This window comes from Pteropus vampyrus, unplaced genomic scaffold (genome assembly GCF_000151845.1).
Source record: "Pteropus vampyrus isolate Shadow unplaced genomic scaffold, Pvam_2.0 Scaffold5, whole genome shotgun sequence".
Classification (NCBI taxonomy): Eukaryota; Metazoa; Chordata; class Mammalia; order Chiroptera; family Pteropodidae; genus Pteropus; species Pteropus vampyrus.
In genome coordinates this window covers 1,853,886-1,873,065 of record NW_011888786.1, presented here as the reverse complement: position 1 = coordinate 1,873,065, position 19,180 = coordinate 1,853,886, and the positions used below count along the sequence as shown (strand labels likewise).

The 19,180-nt window shown below is 37.6% G+C and overlaps 1 protein-coding gene and 1 non-coding gene across 6 annotated transcripts in view; both read left to right on the top strand.

The window, feature by feature from the left end:
• LDB2 (LIM domain binding 2) overlaps positions 1 to 19,180 on the top strand; it is a 352,295-nt gene that overhangs the window by 265,991 nt on the left and 67,124 nt on the right. For all 5 annotated transcript variants that reach the window (XM_011364946.1, XM_011364938.1, XM_011364954.1 and 2 more), the window contains exon 3: positions 12,933 to 13,105. In XM_011364946.1, coding sequence (XP_011363248.1) covers positions 12,933 to 13,105 — 173 coding nt within the window. The remainder of the gene's footprint in view (positions 1 to 12,932; positions 13,106 to 19,180) is intronic.
• On the top strand, positions 5,741 to 5,859 carry LOC111743979. The gene has a single exon (XR_002781965.1). It is a non-coding gene; the product is annotated as a 5S ribosomal RNA (ribosomal RNA).

Below are 19,180 nucleotides of genomic sequence, written 5' to 3'. Positions count from 1 at the left end.
AGCCAGAAGTGAAATTTCATCTTGAGGAATGGAGTCCCTGTCCCTTCATCCAAAGGAGATGGGGCAGCTTCAGAGAAAGGACTATCAGATAGTGGCGAAAAGTGAGGAGCATGTGTATGTTATTCAACCCACAAGGGATGTTAGCAAGTGTGTGCCAGCACTGGTACCCAGGTACCAAGGCTCAGGCAAGTCAGACTCATTCCAGAACCCACTGAATGCCTGAAGGCTACCTTCTCCTGCCTAAATCCTCAGGCTTTTCTGAAAGTCTGCACACAGAACATCAGAATCCAACAACTGGCACCCACACCTTTTTATCAAACTTGTGTGGGTGCTGTTGGTCTATTAAGTCCTGCTGTCAGAAAGTCTACACGGCATTTAATTCACTGTCAGAACCCTTGTTCCTTTTCTTGTAGACATAATCTAAGGGTCAGAAGCACAGCCCCCAGTGGACTACTGTGGAATGTGAAGTCGACCCTCATTTAAGTATACTTCTCATTTCCCAGCGTTTTTACTTCCCTGTAAAGTGCCTCTGGAATGCTGACTTGGCGTGCAAATGGAGTCTTTTCTTTCTTTCTCTCTTTCTTTCTCTTTCTTTCTTTCTTTCTTTCTTTCTTTCTTTCTTTCTTTCTTTCTTTCTTTCTTTCTTCCCTTCTCTCTCTCTCTCTCTCTCTCTCTCTCTCTCTTCTCTATTTTTCTCAAAGAAGTATGCTTTTGTTTATAGAGTACAGATGTTTATGACTTGTGTACACAGATAAAATAAGGGAGAAGCCCCTTCAAGCTAAGTAGTCTCAGATGGGATTTTTTTTGTTTTGTTTTGTTTTGTTTTTTACTTGGAAAACTCAAAATTAACTTTAATGTCAGGATGAAACTTTCAAAATGATTAGTCTCTAATCCTTAATTATCTGAACTAGAACATTCAGACAGGAAAATTCCAGGTGTGGGGCTCCTGAAACCTTATTTTCTTCTTGTGGTTTTGATTCTCCAGCCCCGAACTGTAAAAATGGCTCTACCTCTGCCTTAGAAAGCTGCGTGCATCACCAGTTTGAGGTTGGCAGGCTGTCTAAATAGACATGCCAAGTCCGCATTCATCCATTTGCCAAACATCTCTTAAGTAGCTATTTACATCACGAATGTGCTGTGATACTGCAATGATTGAGAAATGTTCTCTGCCTTCAGGGAACTACAGTCACTGAAGGAAAGACAATAACATTGACGATTACAATACAGCGGGGTAAGTCGCATAGTCTGTGCACATACAGAGTGTTTGGGGAGTAATGACATGCATTAAGTGCTCGGCGGAGTCAGGCTCTGCGTAAGCACGTTGCATGCATGATTTTATTAATACTTGTAACTGCCCATTGCATTAGTGACTCTTCCGTGCCCGTTTGACAGATGAAGAAACTGCAGTCTCGAGAGCATGAATCATCTGTTGTTCAAGGTCACGAGGTGAGCAAAGGACACAGCCATCTGCATCCAGAACTTTCACTGTAGCAGCTGGGTTTATAATCACTCGGAATAGAAAGGAGAGAAGTAGAAAACTTGAAGGATACGTGTGTGATGCTCAGCCAGAGGGGGTGGTATTCTAGCTGAGATTTCAGGACGCCTAAGACTTGGGGTGAAACAGAAGAGGCAGGACACGGCCCCCAGGCAGAGGATGCTGTGTGAGCAAAGGTTGTGAGGAGCACAGGGCATAGAAACACTGAAGAAACGGGCGAGATCGAAATGGAGTCGAGAGAAGGATGGTGGGGACGGCCAGTTTATTATTTTAATTCTACGAAACCTTTCCTTTGACTTCAAAATCCACTGTCAAGGGCCATGTTTTATTAGCTTCTATTTTAGTGACCACTTAACACCTTAGAAGGAACGTCTTATATAATACCCAGCCCTGGGGGGTCGGTCCAGTTTTATCCAAGTCTGTCCCTCTCCAGACTTGGCATTGCTAGCGATGCCGAGTCCTGGTTTCCATTAAGTTTGAAATCACACACATATTTCTGTTTCTCTGGCAATGTTTCTCTGACCCAGTTGAATTGTGCTCTTATTAAAACACAAAATCGAATGACTTATGGTGTTCCCATGGCTATGAGTTTGAGAAGGCCCAATAAATCAGACTGAAATAATTCCATAAGAATTCTTGAAGTTTGGCGCCTTTGAAAAATCAAGGAATAGAATTTTCTCACTTCTCTAGTCTGGAGCAGTTCCCCCAACCCCGCCCCCGCCCCTTTAGCCAAGCAAATGGGTTTTAGGTAAAAAAAATTTCAGAAAACTATAAACTATATGAAAACGTCAAATGTGGATGGTTCGCTTGGTGCAATAACCACATGAGCAGGATGTCTGTGATTAATTGCTTAATTTCATCACCTACACATAGGTAAAGCTTTGAGTATTTAAGGGCTGCCACTTTGTGAGATCTACATAACAGAAATGTAAAAGCTGGCAATATTCAGCGCTGATGAAGCTGTGAGTAAAACATGTACCGTCAGAGCTGCTGAGAGAGTAAATTGATCATAGGACTTTGAAGGGGGATTATTGGCACCTGGTTAAATAAAATCTATTTTTCCCATTTTCAGTGTCTATCCTGTTGGAAAAAATTATAAAATAATCTATACATCCCTAAACATGGAGATGTCTCCGTAACATCTGAAACAGCCATACTCTAGAGTATGATGCGATGATTAAATGAAGGGAATTAGCCTTAGAACTCAAAAATGTATTCTTGAATGAAAAAAGACAAGTTCCTTATAGATACACTCTGTATGATAATTTTTATGTAAAACAAAACAAAAGGTACTCACTCCGTATGATAATTTTTATGTAAAACGAAACAAAAGGTACTCACACGTGTTTTCTATGGGGCCACATATAGAGAGGTAAACATATAACTTACAAATCTAAAAGGCTGTCTAACAGACTGAGGACAAAGTTGACGTGAGGGAGGGTGAAGGTCCTGCCATCAGTGGGTACGGCACGGTCAGGGGAACTTTAGACTTCTTAGTAACATATTAATTAACCTTAGCTGCTTAAAAAAGTAAACCTTCATTTTTCAATGGCTTAACACACTAGAAAGGTGTAATTTGCTCTGAAGTCCAGATGGATTTTCCCAATATGTGGCAGCTATATTCCTGGTGGGGACCCAGGCTTCTCCCATCTCCTGGTCCTCCATTCATTGGGGGAGGAGGGGTCTATGGAATTTCCTGCTGGGTCTTCAGTATCTGGATGTCAGAGGCCTCGAAAATTCTATGCGCCAATTGCACATAGAATGAGTTTACTTGCCATGTCTGAAAGCTGAGTTTCTCTTCTTGATGTCTACTTGGTTGAAAAAATAAAAGCAATGAAAATGTCCATTGGACATTGGTTATGACTCCATTACACGGCAGCAGCCACCAGAAAGAGATTTTCGGAGATGATGCCTAGCTCGATGATTAGAAAAAGAAATCAGACCTAATGAATAGTTAGTGAGTCTCTGTGACAGTAATGTCTTAATTTTTTTTTGCACGTGGACTATATAATTTAAAAATTAATAAAAATCAAACTTGGGCATAGAAATAAACCAATGTTGGTTGATTAAAAACAAGTGTTCTACTTTATTCCACCATGGTTCCAAGTAGCTCTGCAGTTTTATTTCTCTGGCCATCAGATTCTTCTGTAAAATGAGGGTGTGGGATATAATCATGGATAACCCAATTACATTTATTAAATAATTGTTAGTGTTTTGTATTATATTTTTTCCACCTATGTTAAGTGCTATTCATAATCACTAATCAAGAGCTAATCAGCATTACGATGAGTTGAGATTATTCCTACTCGAATCAGAGAAACATGTAAAACACGTTCTTTTTTAACAATTAAAAAAAATACAGAACTAGTTAGGGGTGCATTTTGACATCTTCAGAAACTCACTGGGATTAGAAAATACTACGGGAATCACTGGACTAAGCTTGGGGTTTTCTCTGGCTCTCTCATTCTAAATTAGTATGCAGGGTAATGCCTCATATAGAGCACTGCTTTCATGGATATTGTTAAAGGAATGAATGAATTCATAAGTTGCATTTAGGGAAAAATGTATTTAAAAATGTGTGTGTGCACAAGAGAGAGTGAGATTTATACCAAGTACAAAAGTTGTTCCATAATTGGAAATGTATTCATAGATAGCTTTCTAAAGAAAATTAGGCAATCAATAGTTGCCGAAGAGGTGTTTGATCAAATTAAACACCCATTAGGATAAAAAAGAAAACATCATGAAAACAAAGGTTAGAAAAATAATTCACTTTTCTTTTTTATTTTCTATGGTAAATAATACAATGTCAAATTAACGTACAGTACTTCCTTAATCTTGGAGGCATTTTCTTAAAAAAAAAAATCAGAGAAAAAAGTCTATAACTTTCCTCATTATTTAATCTTTTTTCCCCTGGAAATTCTATTTTAACATCACAATAAGTTGAGAAATTAATGATATAAATATATTGTAAAGAAGGAAAATATTATCAATATTTGAGAGTGATAAATTTCTTCATCAAGAAAACTTTTAAAATTTCTAAAAGAACTATTAAAATTAATAAAAGCATTAATTAAGTGTCTGGGTTCCAAATAAATGTGTAATAAAAAATATTAATCATTCAACGTAACTGAAATAGACAAGAATTGTCTTGACCAAAAATGATAGGTAGCTATATGTAAAAAAACTTCAGAATTCTTTTAGGGTAGAAATAAAGACAAATAAATGGACATTTTATGTTCTTGAATGAGAAGATTGAGCATCTTAAAGACGTTAACTCTTTCTTAGTAAATTAAATCTAATTAAATCAACCTCCCAGTTTGGCAGGGAGAGTTGAAAATATTATCTTAAAGTTCATCTTGAAGAATATAGTAGTTATGAAAATGTTGAAATAAAGATAATACAGAGGGCAGAAATAAATCTAGCAGATGTGAACTGCATTATAAGTTTCGAATAAGTAAAAATCGTACTGTGAGAGAGCTCGATTTAATGAAGTAGTTCATCCCAACAGGATCCTATAAGGTATAAACAAGTAAGATCAGGTCATGACCGTAGCCCAGGTCACTGTGCTCCCTAACACATGCTGTGCCGCAGCCTGGGCCATTCTTGTCTCCCCATCTCCTGTGCCTGAGTGGGGTCTATTCATCCTTTCACTTACATCTTTCTCTAATACTTTACTCTGTCCCCATTGACCAAGCCCCATGTCTATGAAGCATCTAGAGCATGGATTTATTCTGGAAGTCAGTAAAAGATTTCAGGTTCAGACTCAAAGTGTATTGATTTATGGTAAGAGTCCAGCCATGGTGGTGAGCCCCTCTAACACAGTATTATTGTCAATATCTTGGAAAAAGGGAAAAAGAAATTTTGCCCATCATGAAAACAGCCTGTGGTGGGGCTGACAGAATCGGGATCCAAAATTATCTGACTATGACAAAGCACTGGCTGAATGACATGAAATGAGGCAGCTTTACACATAAGTTCCTATAACTTGGAGCTGAAAATCCATTTATGAATTGCATGGACTCATTCAGCAAATATATATTGGGTCCTTATTATATCAGGCAATGTATAAACAGATGGAGCCATCTCTCTTGCCTTATTAATGAATTAAAAGCTCTGAGAATAGCTCGATCGGAAGCTCCTCAAGAGCAGAATGGGGTCCACCTTGGTCATGGTTGTTTCCCCAGCACCCAGCACCTAGTGGTGTGGCAGAAGTCTTAGTCAAGTTATTAAAAATTTGGAAGGTAGGTCTACGGCCATGCCACCCTGAACAAGCCCGATCTCATCTGATCTCAGAAGCTAAGCAGAGTCGGGCCTGGTTAGTACTTGGATGGGAGACCACCTAGGAAGACCAGGTGCTGTAGGCGTAAAAGGGAAAAAATAAGGAATTGTAAGGTGAAAAGTTCCTTGCAATCTGTGAGGTCAACCAAGGGTTGCCTCACCTGAAAAAAAAAAATGATAGGTAAAAAAATGTAAGAAAAGATATCCAGTAGCTATCTGGGAGGGTCAGAAAAATTTGTGGTGTTTTGGGACCTTCTTGGCAGATGCATAATACATATAAGAAGACTAGAGTAGGTTCATCAGATCATATCATTGGCGTAGACCTTCCAATACACTAAGAATAAAATGCAAACCCTTTGCCGTGGCCCAGGAAGAGCCATAGAAAGTGGCCCTGCCTCTTTCTCTGAGCTCACCTATTATCTCACTCTGTGACTGTGCTCCTGCCATACTGCTCTCTTTCCCATACTGGGACACACCAAGCTCATTCGAAGAGGACTCATTCCCGTCCTATGGCCTTTGCTGTTGGTGGCCCCTGGGCATGGACCTCGCCATCCCCAGGTCTTCACACGGCCCTGTTCAATCAGAAATCAGCTTTATCGGCACCTCCTCACCGCAGCCTTCCAGGCCGGCCAGTCTACACTCACCTGCCTTCCTGTGGCACCAAGATCCTCTGTCTCCCCACTTGTCTGCTATTTGTCTCCAGTACCTGGAATAACATCGGCCCCCTAATAGGCACTTAGTAAGCACATATTCAATGAACAAATCTTTGAAATAGCAAGAGATGTCAGCAGAGAGAAGATATTTAAGTCAAATCGCCTTGGTCGAGAGAAGAGGAAAAGGTAGGTTAGAATGAAAATGCTGACAATTTAGGAGAGCAAGTTAGTTTGACCCGCGCTCCCTTCAGCAAGTCAAAGGGACTTGTCATCCGTTGAAGTTTGAGCCTGTTTTATTTCCATTGTTTTGGCTAATTATGATGGCTATTTACCATAAATAAAATCATCAGCAGTGTTTATTTCATTCCTGGGAGCATCTCCATTTACATGTTAGCATAATGCATTCATTGATTTCTGAATACAGATAAGTATCAAGTCTAATGAATCTTTGTGTTTATTAAATGCCTCAGTGGTAGAATTTCCATTGAATTTCTGAGGTCCTACAGCTTTAGAACAACTATATCAACTACTTAGATTCAGACAACCAATGTGTCCATTATCACAGGGGTCTCCAACCCCTGGGCCGTGGACCGGTACTGGTCCGTGGCCTGTTAGGAACCAGGCTGCAGAGCAGTAGGTGGGCAGCAGGTGATTGAGCGAAGCTCTATCTGTATTTGCAGCCGCTCCCCAGTGCTAGCATCACCACCTCAGCTCCACCTCAGATCATCAGGCGTTACATTCTCATAGGAGCTCCAGTCCCTGGTGCCAAAAAGATTGAGGACCGTTGCATTATCATGTTAACAAAAAGTGTTTTTTAATCATAGTAATCAATTCTTTTATTATAATTAACTTTGCCAAATTAAAACACAAATATGTCGTCATGGTTTTCTCTCTTCAGTGAGGAGGAAAATCATTAAAGAATTGTCAAGTGTTGAGTGGTACTAACATATTGTTAGTTACAAACCTTCCTCTCGTTCCATATTTTAATCAGGGTTCTCAACCCCTTTCATATTTTGAAGTGAATTGTCTTTGAAAGCTAGAAAGCACAGGAGTTTAGAATAGTAAATGATGATCCCCAGACAAAGAGTCTTAGAATTAGACAATGGTTTTTTAAAGAACTTGAAGAACTTCAGAGCACTTAAAATCTGGACATTAGAATTATTGTTTGGCAAGTGTATTTACAAAGAGATTAGAGTCACACCGAATAGACTATCACAGAATTAGAGATTCTCAAGGTAAGGAGTAGTTGCTACATTGATTTCCCTGGAAGTATTTGAGTATGCCTATTTCACAGCCACCTCACCAGGTTAATGTTTTTAATTTTTTTATTATTATTTTAATTTATACTTTGGTTAGTAGTTTGAGCATTTTCCCAAATGATTACTTTCTACTTGCAAATTTTTTCATGTGAATTACCTATAAATCGTAAGAGTTTAAGAAAAGCATTTCATAAACATATGTAGAGATGAATAGAGGTGAAATTAGATGAAATGCTCTATAAGGGATGAAATACAATAGAGATGAAATGCCCTGAAAATCGGATGCACGATAACTCATATCTTCTCAATGATTAAGAATTCTTAATGTGTACCATTTGGTTTCTAAATGAGGGAAAAGTCAACTAACATCCCTAAGTGCCCTGTACATATCCTGACATCACCAAGTCACACCTACAAGAAAAGATGGAGCCTGGATTCTGCCTCCACGGCACCATCAGCTTACGAGCTCCAACAGCAGAAACTTCTGGGAGTGGTGAGGGTCAGTGGTTTAAAACAAAATAGAACAACAAAAACCTTCTCAAGGAACTGGAATTCAGAGTTCAACATCTAAATTAGCTATGAATAAGTTTTTAGCTATTTCTGGACTGATCATGTTTACCTATAGAGTATTTTTTAGACATTCTTTATACACATTTCAGGCTCCTGCATAATTTAATCTGTGATTTTCTTTTCTCTTTTATAAATACATAAATAATGGATACTAAACTCCCCTCCCCTAACATCACAGAAAACCTTCTTGGGCTCTCCTGCTCACCATACCTCCCCTTCCTCACTTTTGGTGTTTTGATCTAAATGTGTTAGAAAAATGGAATCTCTTTTATGATCTACTATAGTCTTAATCTCTTTTCAAGAATATTTGAAAGCTGTAACTCTTTTCATGGAAGCACCATGTAGATTTATGTGTATCAATATTTAAACTCTTTGTAATTCTAAGAATTAAAGTATAAATGTAAACTGCTTGTCTAGCATAGGAGTGTGACTGTAAAATTTAAATAGATTCAGATTCGGTGTGGCTAAATCTGAAACTGATTTAAAGTCATTTGTATTAGGCTGTGCAGTGCGGTGGCATGATTTACTAAATTAAAAGGACATTTTAATCTGCTTAGTTCTTCAAAAATAATACATCTATACATCGAATTCAGTATTCAGAATAAACTGGCAGAGTTCAAAATCACAAGTTCATTTTTTAACTTTATTACCACACTGTGTTATAGGTACTTAGATGCTTGTTAACTCTCTTGTTAGAAATGTGTTTGAAAGAGAGGGACAAAAATCTATCTTTGTGTTTCTAGCAGCTACCAAGGAGCTTTGCACCTACGCTGGGCTCAATGAATGTTTACAGAAGAAATCAATGAATGAGCTATAGTGATTTCCTCAAGCACATGTGATGTTTTTCTGGTTGTCTGTTGCATTCACTGAACACTATATATTGCTCAGTGTGTGTGTGTGTGTGTGTGTGTGTGTGTTATATTTCTGACTATTCTCCCTTGAAGAGCAGAGCTCTTTGGCAAAGATATTCTCTGTGGAAGGCAGAACTATGGCCCCCCAGAGATGTCCACTGCTAATCCCTGGTACCTGTGACTACGTCGCCTTACACAGCAAAAGGAACTTTGCAGATATGATTAAGTTAAGCACCTTGAGATAGGAGATTAGCCTGGAGTATTGGGGTGGGTTCAATGAAATCACAGGAGCCCTCAGCAAGGGAGAGGGAGGCAGAAGAGGTAAGAGGATGCCCTGTGAGGATTCCATCCAAGTTGCTGATTTGAAAGATGGAGGAAGGGTCCACAGGTGAGGAATGCCAGCAGCTTCTAAATGCTGGAAAAAGCAAGAAAACAGACTCCCCCCCAGATCCCTTAGGAAGGAATGCAGCCCGAATAACACCTTGATTTTAGCCCAGCAAGACCCATGTCAGATGGTCAGAACTGTGTTTAAGATAATAAATAGAGTTTTAAGCCACTAAGTGTGATCATTTGTTACAGCGGCAGTAGAAAACTAATACAGTCTCTGGCAGACCTTTTTATCCCTTCCAGCTTCTGACACAGTAGGTTGCACACAGAGAGACTCAGATGTCTTTTGCAGATTCTTTTTCTCATCACCACCTCTTTATTTGATGTCAGCGTTTGCTACCCCGTTCCATGCTGGAACAGGACAGAATTCATCAGGAATCCACTTTCTGCAAATAAGAGAAAGATAACACCAACTCACTCAAGTAAAAATTTTAAAAAATAAAATTTTTAAAAAGAGGGGAAACATAGAAGTGAGACTTTCGAGTGCTAGAGTTGGCTTCAGCCCCAGCTAAGTTGAGGGCTCAAATCAGTCCACAAAGACTCTCTGTCTGTCTTATCTGCTTCCCTCTGTTTGCAAGCTTCTGTATTTCTGTGATTCACATGTGTTTAGTGGCAAAACTACCCTCTTTCTTTCAGGGAAAAAAATACTAATTTGCCCATCTTTGTAGCGTAGGAGTTTGGAAGAGTGTTATCATTATTCATTGCTACATTAAAAATTGCTCCAAAACATGTTGGCTTCAAATACAAACATTTTGTTGTTGTTGTTTACTCTTGATTCTGCAGTTTGGGCAAAGCATATGGGAGACAGGCTCATTGCTGCTCCATGCGACATCAGTTGGAGCTCAAGGATTCACTTCCAAGATGACCTCACTCACAAAAGCTGGTGTTGGCTTTTGGCTGGGAGCTTAGCTGGGGCTGTTGGCTGGAAGATGCAGCTCTCCATCACATGACTGCTCCACGTGGCTAGGTCGGGCTTCTTACACTGTGGCAGTCTTAGAGTAGTTAGACTTTGTACCTAGCAACTGACTTCCTCTCAAGCACAAAGTGGAAGCTGCTGGTGCTTCTTATGGTTTAACCCAAAACTGGCATAAGGTCACTTGTGCCACATTCTACTGATTAAAGAAGATCACAGGGCCCACTCCATATTTGAGGAGAAGAGACAACATACCCAAGGACATGACTGCCATTGCTGTGGTTCATTGGGGTCATCAGAGCAGCGGCCTAGCACAATGGATAATGAAGCTTTGTGAGTGATGGTCCAAACAGGACCATGGAGGAAAGTGGTAGGGGCAGCCCCACAAAGGAAAAGGGCTGGAAACAAACCTCAGGTGGCCATAGCAACCATTTTCTAGAGTGCTAGAAATATTCAGGAAAGCAAAGTTCCATTTCCTTCTATTTTCTATATAGTTTGTATATTTTCTGGACTTGGAGAAGTAATTAAAAATTTAGGTTTAAAGTTAAGGAATCTCAAACTTTTTTCTCCATTTAATTTTTCTTATACTATAAATGAAAATGATGATAATATATAGCAAATACTACTGCAAAGGAATTAAATTGTGCAGGATTTGTGAAGAATAAATTGTAATGTGGCTAATCCAGTGGTGTTTATTTCCAGTAACCTTTTTAATGTGACAATTCTTTAGATATTGTGGTGACATTTTTACCCTACATCTACATTTTTATGGTTTGTACTTATTCTCCACAGTCCAGATTCCAAAATGTCAAATTATTAGAGCTGTTTTATGGTAGTTGTAAGATATTTGAAATGCATTAAGTTAATTTTATCTGTTTAGCAAAATACAATAAGGTTTTCTCATTAACAAAGTTTTCTTTATAAGCCATGAATACATTTAAGGATACGGTGGGCTCACATTACTCTCATGTGCATTTTATATTTAGTGAATGAACACGCACTATTGGGGATTAGGCAGGATTTAGGAAATGTATGCATAAAAATCATTTAGGATGGAATTGCCAAAGATTCTGGAATATTTAGAACACACTTGTTGATTGATTTTTACTGCAGTAAATATAAAGCAATAACAGCTATATAAATTATTCAAAGACTAGTCATCCACATCGGGATTCTTTAGAGATTGTTTCAGAAATCACTTTGGCAGGATTTTTTTTATAGTTATTTTTTCCAAATCCATGTACAAAAAAGATACAGATCCATACGGAATAGATTAACACAGATTCTTTTCAAATGAAATTCGATATTTTAAAACATGCAATTGAAGATTGCATGATCTTGTCTACTAAAGCTCTCTTCGGTAATTTATTTATTTTCAATATTATTTTTGTCTTTTAGGAGGCATTATATAGTGAATGTAAGAGATTTATTAAAAACCTTGGATCTCTTGAGAGTGCTTTAGTACTTTGCCTCAAAATCTGCACATAGGCAAAATTCCTGATATTATGAGTTGGGATTTTCAGTGTAAGAGGATTTAAAATCTCTGCTAAAGCAAGGGCTTGTTAGCTGTTTCTAAGCATCATATATCAGAGAGACCCAGCTACTTACCAATCACTCAAACTAAAATGGGGCAGGACAGAACACAAGGAATTAAAGAGACCAATTTAGACCAAGTGGAAGGTATCAAGTTCTCTTAACATAAACCTTTTATTCTGGAAAGATATCCTATCCAACTCCAGAAACAGACAGAATCATCAGTATTTACAGAGGTATGGATCTCTTTGTACAGGCATATATGGATTACTTTTTAAAGATGTCCATTCATTAAAGCAGTTTGAGACGTAGTGTTAGAAAGAATGTTTGGGTGTTTGCAAATTTGGAGTCAGAGACCTCAATTATCTACTCATAAGTTGTGTGACTTTGAAACGATCCTAATAACGTTTTTTTTTTTCCATAAAAACCTTTTTGGATCTCAGTCCCTTACATTCTTAAGGTTGTTCTTAAGATTCAATGAGAGAATGCCAAACTACTTCACACACTACAAAGCACTCCATTATTAAAATTTGTATTCTTATGACTACCACTGCTTCTAAAACATGATTGGATGATTGGATAATTTGTCTGTAAACAATCCATTGAAAAATCCAAGTAGGTTGGATGTGTTTTATTTTTTGAAAATATGTTGGCTTAGAGAACATATGTAAAATCCAAAGTACTCAATATGTTTGTCTCCATTCTTGTAAAATACTAACCCTTTTATTATTGACCTTCAATGGGACACAAAATCTGGAGAGATGACTGTACAAACTTTTTTTCTGAATAGCTGGGGATTTTATTAACTATAACCCAGAAGGGTCATGGCTATTTATTAAATAAATAAATAAATAAATAAATAAATAAATTAATAAATAAATGCCTCCTGGTATTGTTTCTTGAGATGACTTATATCCAGCTGGAGATCTGGTGATGTGGGGAACCAGTCAGATAGTTTTATTAATTATTTGTTTCTCTGTGTTTCTCTTCCAGCTATTGGCAGGACCCTCATTCCCCGTTACTTTAGCACTGTGTTTGAAGGAGGGGTGACTGACCTGTATTACATTCTCAAACACTCAAAAGAGTCATACCACAACTCATCCATCACAGTGGACTGTGACCAGTGTGCTATGGTCACCCAGCACGGGAAGCCCATGTTCACCAAGGTACGGGGCGATGGGTAGCATGGCTTGTTCTTCTCTGGGTGTGCTGAAGGATAATAATTAAAGCTTTCTTCTGGAACTTTGAGCTGATTCCTCACAATCTTAAACACTTTCAGCACTGTGAGATAATCTTGTTTGTGATATGGCTAGACTTTTGGAGAACCCCATTCTAAGTTGTGATCATGTGATAAGGAGCACAGTCAAACATGATAGAGCCTCAAAACTAAGAGGAAAATAGGTTTGGCTGCCTATTAAACTCAGGTTGCTAAATTGGAATTTTGTTTTTTTATTCAAAGGGTCTTCTATAGCTAAAAAGACATTCTTCCATGGTTAATCATCTGATTCTGAGATACACTCTGGTTTATCCGAGGACCATCTACAATCATATTTATCACCATAATACTATTAGTTACTGAAAAAATTCCATATGTTACTAAAATTAAACACCTTTTAAAGCTAAATTCATTGTGAACAAACAGGACAGGGGGGAAATCCACCCAACCAGAACTCAACTCACCGTAACTTTTAAGGAACATAAAAACATAAAAATATAAGTGAAATTAGGGAATTCAGAGTTTAAAGTTTGTTTCCCCAAATTCTAAGAAGTTCTATGATTGGTCGCTCAGCAAGTGAGCGGAAGTTAGTTGTAAAAAAGAGAATGAGAAACACAGGAGGGGAGGATGAGGATCAGATTCATCTTTGAGGCAGAATTCAAGGCTGTGAAGGATTTGGAAGGAAAAAGAGAAGAGATAGAGAATCAACTCCATCTTCTATACATTCTACATCTATGATCCTTCCCAAACACAGATAATTGACAGAAGGAGTATTCCCTCTGGGTAAAGACCTTTCTGGAACATTACAGACAATCCCTATGTCTTCTTCCACGTGGAAAAACTAGTAAAAACCAATATTTGGTCATAGAATCTGGCAAACAGAAGCTTATTTTAATGAACACTAGTTCATTGCATTGTGACTAAGACTCAATGTGAAATTAATTTGTAATGTTGACAGCAGCTGTCTTTTTTACCTAGAAACACAAATGACAACCCTTTTTTTATAGTTAAGAGAAGTTGAATTATCAGGGTTAATTGCAAAAAACCCAAATTATAAAACTGAAGCTGTGTGTCTTATTTATGCACAATGTTGCTGAAAGAATAGATATGAAATGTTTATTATTTAAAGTATCCTTTGATCTTGTCGGTGCAGTCAAATCTTTCTGGTACCCTCGATGATGTATAAAACCAGAGGCAAAGATTATATAATGCAAAAGCAAATCATCAAATGCCACTGATTTTATGGTCTCTTGACTTCATCAATAGACATTTTAAATGTGGAGCAGGAGCTGGGTTTTCTCCTTCCTCCTTCCTGGGTTTTCTCCTATTTGACAGAAGATCCCCACTGGACGCGGAAGTCTGTGCTGGGAAGAGAATTTTGCTATGTGGAAAGGAATGATCATTTGGATGACCGTTTAATCTGTCCATGTCACACTTCGTTTTGGAGAAGCAAAACATTTCCATAATCTTGTAGATCAGATGGATATACAATCCATCTCTAGAGGTACAAGTCTGAGCAATGCAGAGAAAGTCTTACTTCATTTTATATATATATATATATATATATATATATATATATATAGAGAGAGAGAGAGAGAGAGAGAGAGAGCGACTTCATTTTATATATATATATATATATATATGTAAATATATATATATATTTTGAGACTTAGTGTTACTTTTAGGTAACTCAAGAAAAACACATAAATTCCTTATGCTTTAAAGGGAAAAAAATGCATGATAATTAAATAAAACTTCGCCATAATGAAAGAGCTACTTCCAGAGCCTATGGCCATTGAAAATAAAAATGCGTCTTCATCTTATAGCAGTCCTTTTATATATTTCTTCATTTTTTTTCTTCTCGGGCCAAAACTTTTCCGTAAATGATAATAGTCAGTTGCTCTGAGGGTATAGTGCAGTCTATATTCAGGACTGGTTTTAAATCGAAAAGAACCTCATTCTTCTGATGAATTGATAAATTGCTTTTTGAGTCAAATGAAGAAACTAGGGTTTTCTCTACTGCATTTTTCCTCATCCAGGAATGCTCCCCTCGCAGATGGCCGAGTGGCTTGTTCAGGCAACCAAGACACACACCAAAAAACCCTGTACATTCTCCTGAATTCAGCTCTCTCAGCCTCAAGCTTCAATCATTTAGATCACCCATCTGACTCTACTTCATGGCAGTACAATTTGCCAACTCTTGTAATGAATATTTCCATACTGTGATGAAAAATATTCCTTTCTGGGAAATGTAGCTTAGCTATATGGACTTAGTCCAGATACTAATTATGCACATTTATTTTTAGAAAATTTGAAAGGATTTTTTTTTTTTTGCTCCTTAGCGATTATTATGCAACCCATAGAATCTCTACAATTTTTCTTTTGTTCCTATATTAATTAAAAAAAACTCATCTTCGTGTAAGAAAATATGGCTGTTTAGTATAAAACAGTGGGCTAATAACCTTGCCGTATCACAAAGAAAAATAGCCTGGAAGCCGATGCTTTATTTTTAAAGGAGAGTCTGCTATTAGTACATGCCATAACTTAGCACATATCTGGGGGCAGTATCACATCGTTCTAATTTAGACTATCAGTAAACTGTAATTCCCCAAATAGTATTTGACCCAGTGGTTCTGAGTTGCTTTTATGAAAATTTGGTCAATTGGTGAATCAAAAATCAGCCACAGTCCTAATCAAAAGTAATATTTAATATTTCTCGGGAGTATAGTACACATTTGCAATTTCCTGGATCTTAGGAACATTATAGATTATGGATAAATATGTAATTAGAGTTTTAAAACACACATTATGAAGCCTTTCTTTTCTGCATTCGGTTTTGAATCAAATTGAAAACAGATTTAATAATCAGAGGAGCAATCATCCAGGTTTTCAGAATCAAAGACCCTTGAATTATATCTGAAGGTACAAATACTGGCAGATGCTCAAAGGAGCCCGCTCTGGGGTGCATGTTGGATTACTTTTAGTTTTTACAAACTAGAACAATAATTACAGCCATTAACAGACACCCTTATCACTTCTATAAACACAGGATTATTTTTTTCTGGCCTCAATTATTTATTATGAAATGGTTTACTACTATAGAAAAGTACCACGGAAGTGCACCAACCACTTTCCTGTATGAATATCCTTTCATGTCTTGGACAGTTAATCATTCTTCCCTTCGCCTGTATACCATGTTTTACTCTGGAATTTATACATTTATACTCTTATCCTAATTATACTCTTATCTTAAATCTAACCAAATTATTATAATATCGATGATCCCATTGCTCTAGTGTATGTGTGTGCATATACATACATTTACATATACAGTATCTCGAAGTAAAATACAATGCATTTTATGCAACTATTAATCTAAAAGCACTCTTCTGTGTTTCCTGGTTGGTAAACACATAGAGATTGGGGAGAGTGGCAAGCTCACAGAAGCTCCTTACCCCTTCCCGGATACCTTACCTTATGCATCTATCTCTTCTATCTGGCTGTTTCTGAGTTGTATTCCTTATATAATAAGCTAGTAATCTACTAACTAAAACAGCAATAATAATAATACTATTCCAGGCTTAAAGACCAAGACAAATAAACACTCTCACCTAAGAGACACATTTCATAAAAGCTGTATGAGAAGTGTCTTATACATGTAACTACATGGTCAATATTGCTTCACAATTAATCGAAGAAAGAAAAGGGTTAAAAAGCTACCGGTTAGTTTGAGAAATGTTCTTTTTTAGTTCTCCTGTCCCTGGCCTAGTCTCAAGCTAGCACGTGATCCACTGAATGCCTTCCAGCCTCTTTCTTGTTGATCCTCCGGGGACCATCTGTGCTGGGGGCATTGATTAGAGTGTGTCTGCCGGGATTACATCTTTTCTGTTGCCATGCCAACTAATCAGCTGATTTTGGTTACCACAGAAACAAAATGTCAGAGCTCACAGTACGGTAACATGAATTCAGCACAACAGAAAATGTTTTCTTAATTGGGGACCCATTTGATTTTGGATTCCAAGTGAAAGGCAGCTTTAAAAAAAAAAAGGGCAACTTTAGATAAAAGCTACATTAATTGTATTGATTAGGAGGAATGCACAGAATTTTTCTGAAAGAGAAAACATTAATTCCCCTTTATAAGCTATGCCCATGTTTTACCATTTCCAAACCATATATATACATTCATATATATATATATGTATATATATATATATATATATATATATATATATTCTTTTTTCTTAAGCACCTCTGTTCCATTTGCTGATTGTTTCATATGAAATAAATCACAAAGCCTTTAATTTCCTTTAACTTCCAAGGTGGGGGCAGGGAGCAGGGAGGCTTCACAGGGCTGGGGAGGAGGCTGTGAGTATAATTATTTGGGGAAGACCAGCGCTGACCAAATTCTCCTCCATCCTTTCATTTAAGGAAGTCATTTAATTTTTTTTTTTTTTTTTTTTTTAACGAAAACACCCAACACAGATTGTACTCTTGCACATGATATGCCCTGGATAAGCTGATTCCTTGGTTTGGGCTTAGAAAGGAAGAGCCCAAGGCTTATTATAATTTTACCTTTCATAGCCCCATGACAGTCTGACTGCAAGAAGCGTCCTCAACTGATGTGCTATCCCGCAGTAAATAAAAGGCGCAATTTAACTTGACCTTACAGATACATGAATTGAGTAATTCATCAGAAGGTCCACATCCAGGCCCTCCCATTATGAAATTCTATTCCAGTGGAAGTAAACCAGAATCTCCATCTGCCTTGGGTTTGTGGTTCATAAAACACAAAATGAATAGATTGGATAATAATAATAATAATGATAATAATAATAATAATAATAATAAAGCATGACATTTAACTAGGCTAATATTTGTTTAAACATCCAATAATCCTCTGTCTTAAAAAAAAAATGGGGGGGGCGTTTATAGCATCTAAATATCCCTATCCAGTATTGTCAAGACATTTCATTGTCACTGGCTGGCTGTAGTTACCTTCCTTTTGTGAAAGCCTTCACTGCATGTGGCTTCTGTCATGCCAACACCCCAGGGGGAATTGTGTGGCTTAATCTCCATGCGACTCTTTTGAAAACCTTGGTAAATTAATTCCAGTGCTGAGGTGCTCGAGATGAGTGGTTTGGGGACACTGACATCTTCCCCTATTTCAGCGTGCTCAACTGTCATGGCTAAGATCAGAAGCGAGGCTCTGAAGACCACTCCACTGAGGAGTTTGGGGGCAAGGTGGCCAAATGCCTAAATTACCCACAGATTCTGCTAATTGGATTTGAGTTAGAGGTCTTCACCCAGATTATCAATAATTATCTTACAGTGCTTCTGAGACCTTTGATAAAATGAAAATGGCAGACATTAATAGCATCTTTCTTAAGTAGTACCCCATCAACACATGTTATTAATTCTCCTGTACTGTATTTGTGGCTTAAATTAGAGTGACTAGAAACCACTTAACCCCAGTGCCTAGGACATAGTTGGAACTCGGTAAGTGGTGGCCTTTTGTATTAAATTCTCAAAGAGGGAAATGAATATTAATATATCATAAAAGGTTGATATAAATTGCTAATTATCTTTATAGACTATAGTTTTAGAAACGTTCATATCACCTATTGAGTTCATTGTAATTTACGTTTTTTCAAAATATTGTGTAGTGCAGTGATTTCCAAAGTTTTGTATGTTTGTTTTTAGCATAGGAAATCTTTCTCCAAAAAAGCTTGGCCAGCAGCCCAATATGTTAAAATAGATAAAACTGAAGCTGATCTGGTTGAATCTAGGAAATGAGATGGGTCTCCGAGTCCACGTAGAAGCCAATCTCTTCCCGGCAGAGCCCCCAAGATACCTCTCCTGAACCCCTTGGTCTTAGTTAGCACCAGTGGTCTCGGGTTCTGTGTTCTTAGGTTGCGTTTAATTTATAATCTTCAGAGCTGTCATTTACTATCAAGCTACTATGTGCCAGGTATAATACCAGGCAATCTACAGACACAAGTTTCTTTAATATATTTTCACAACAACC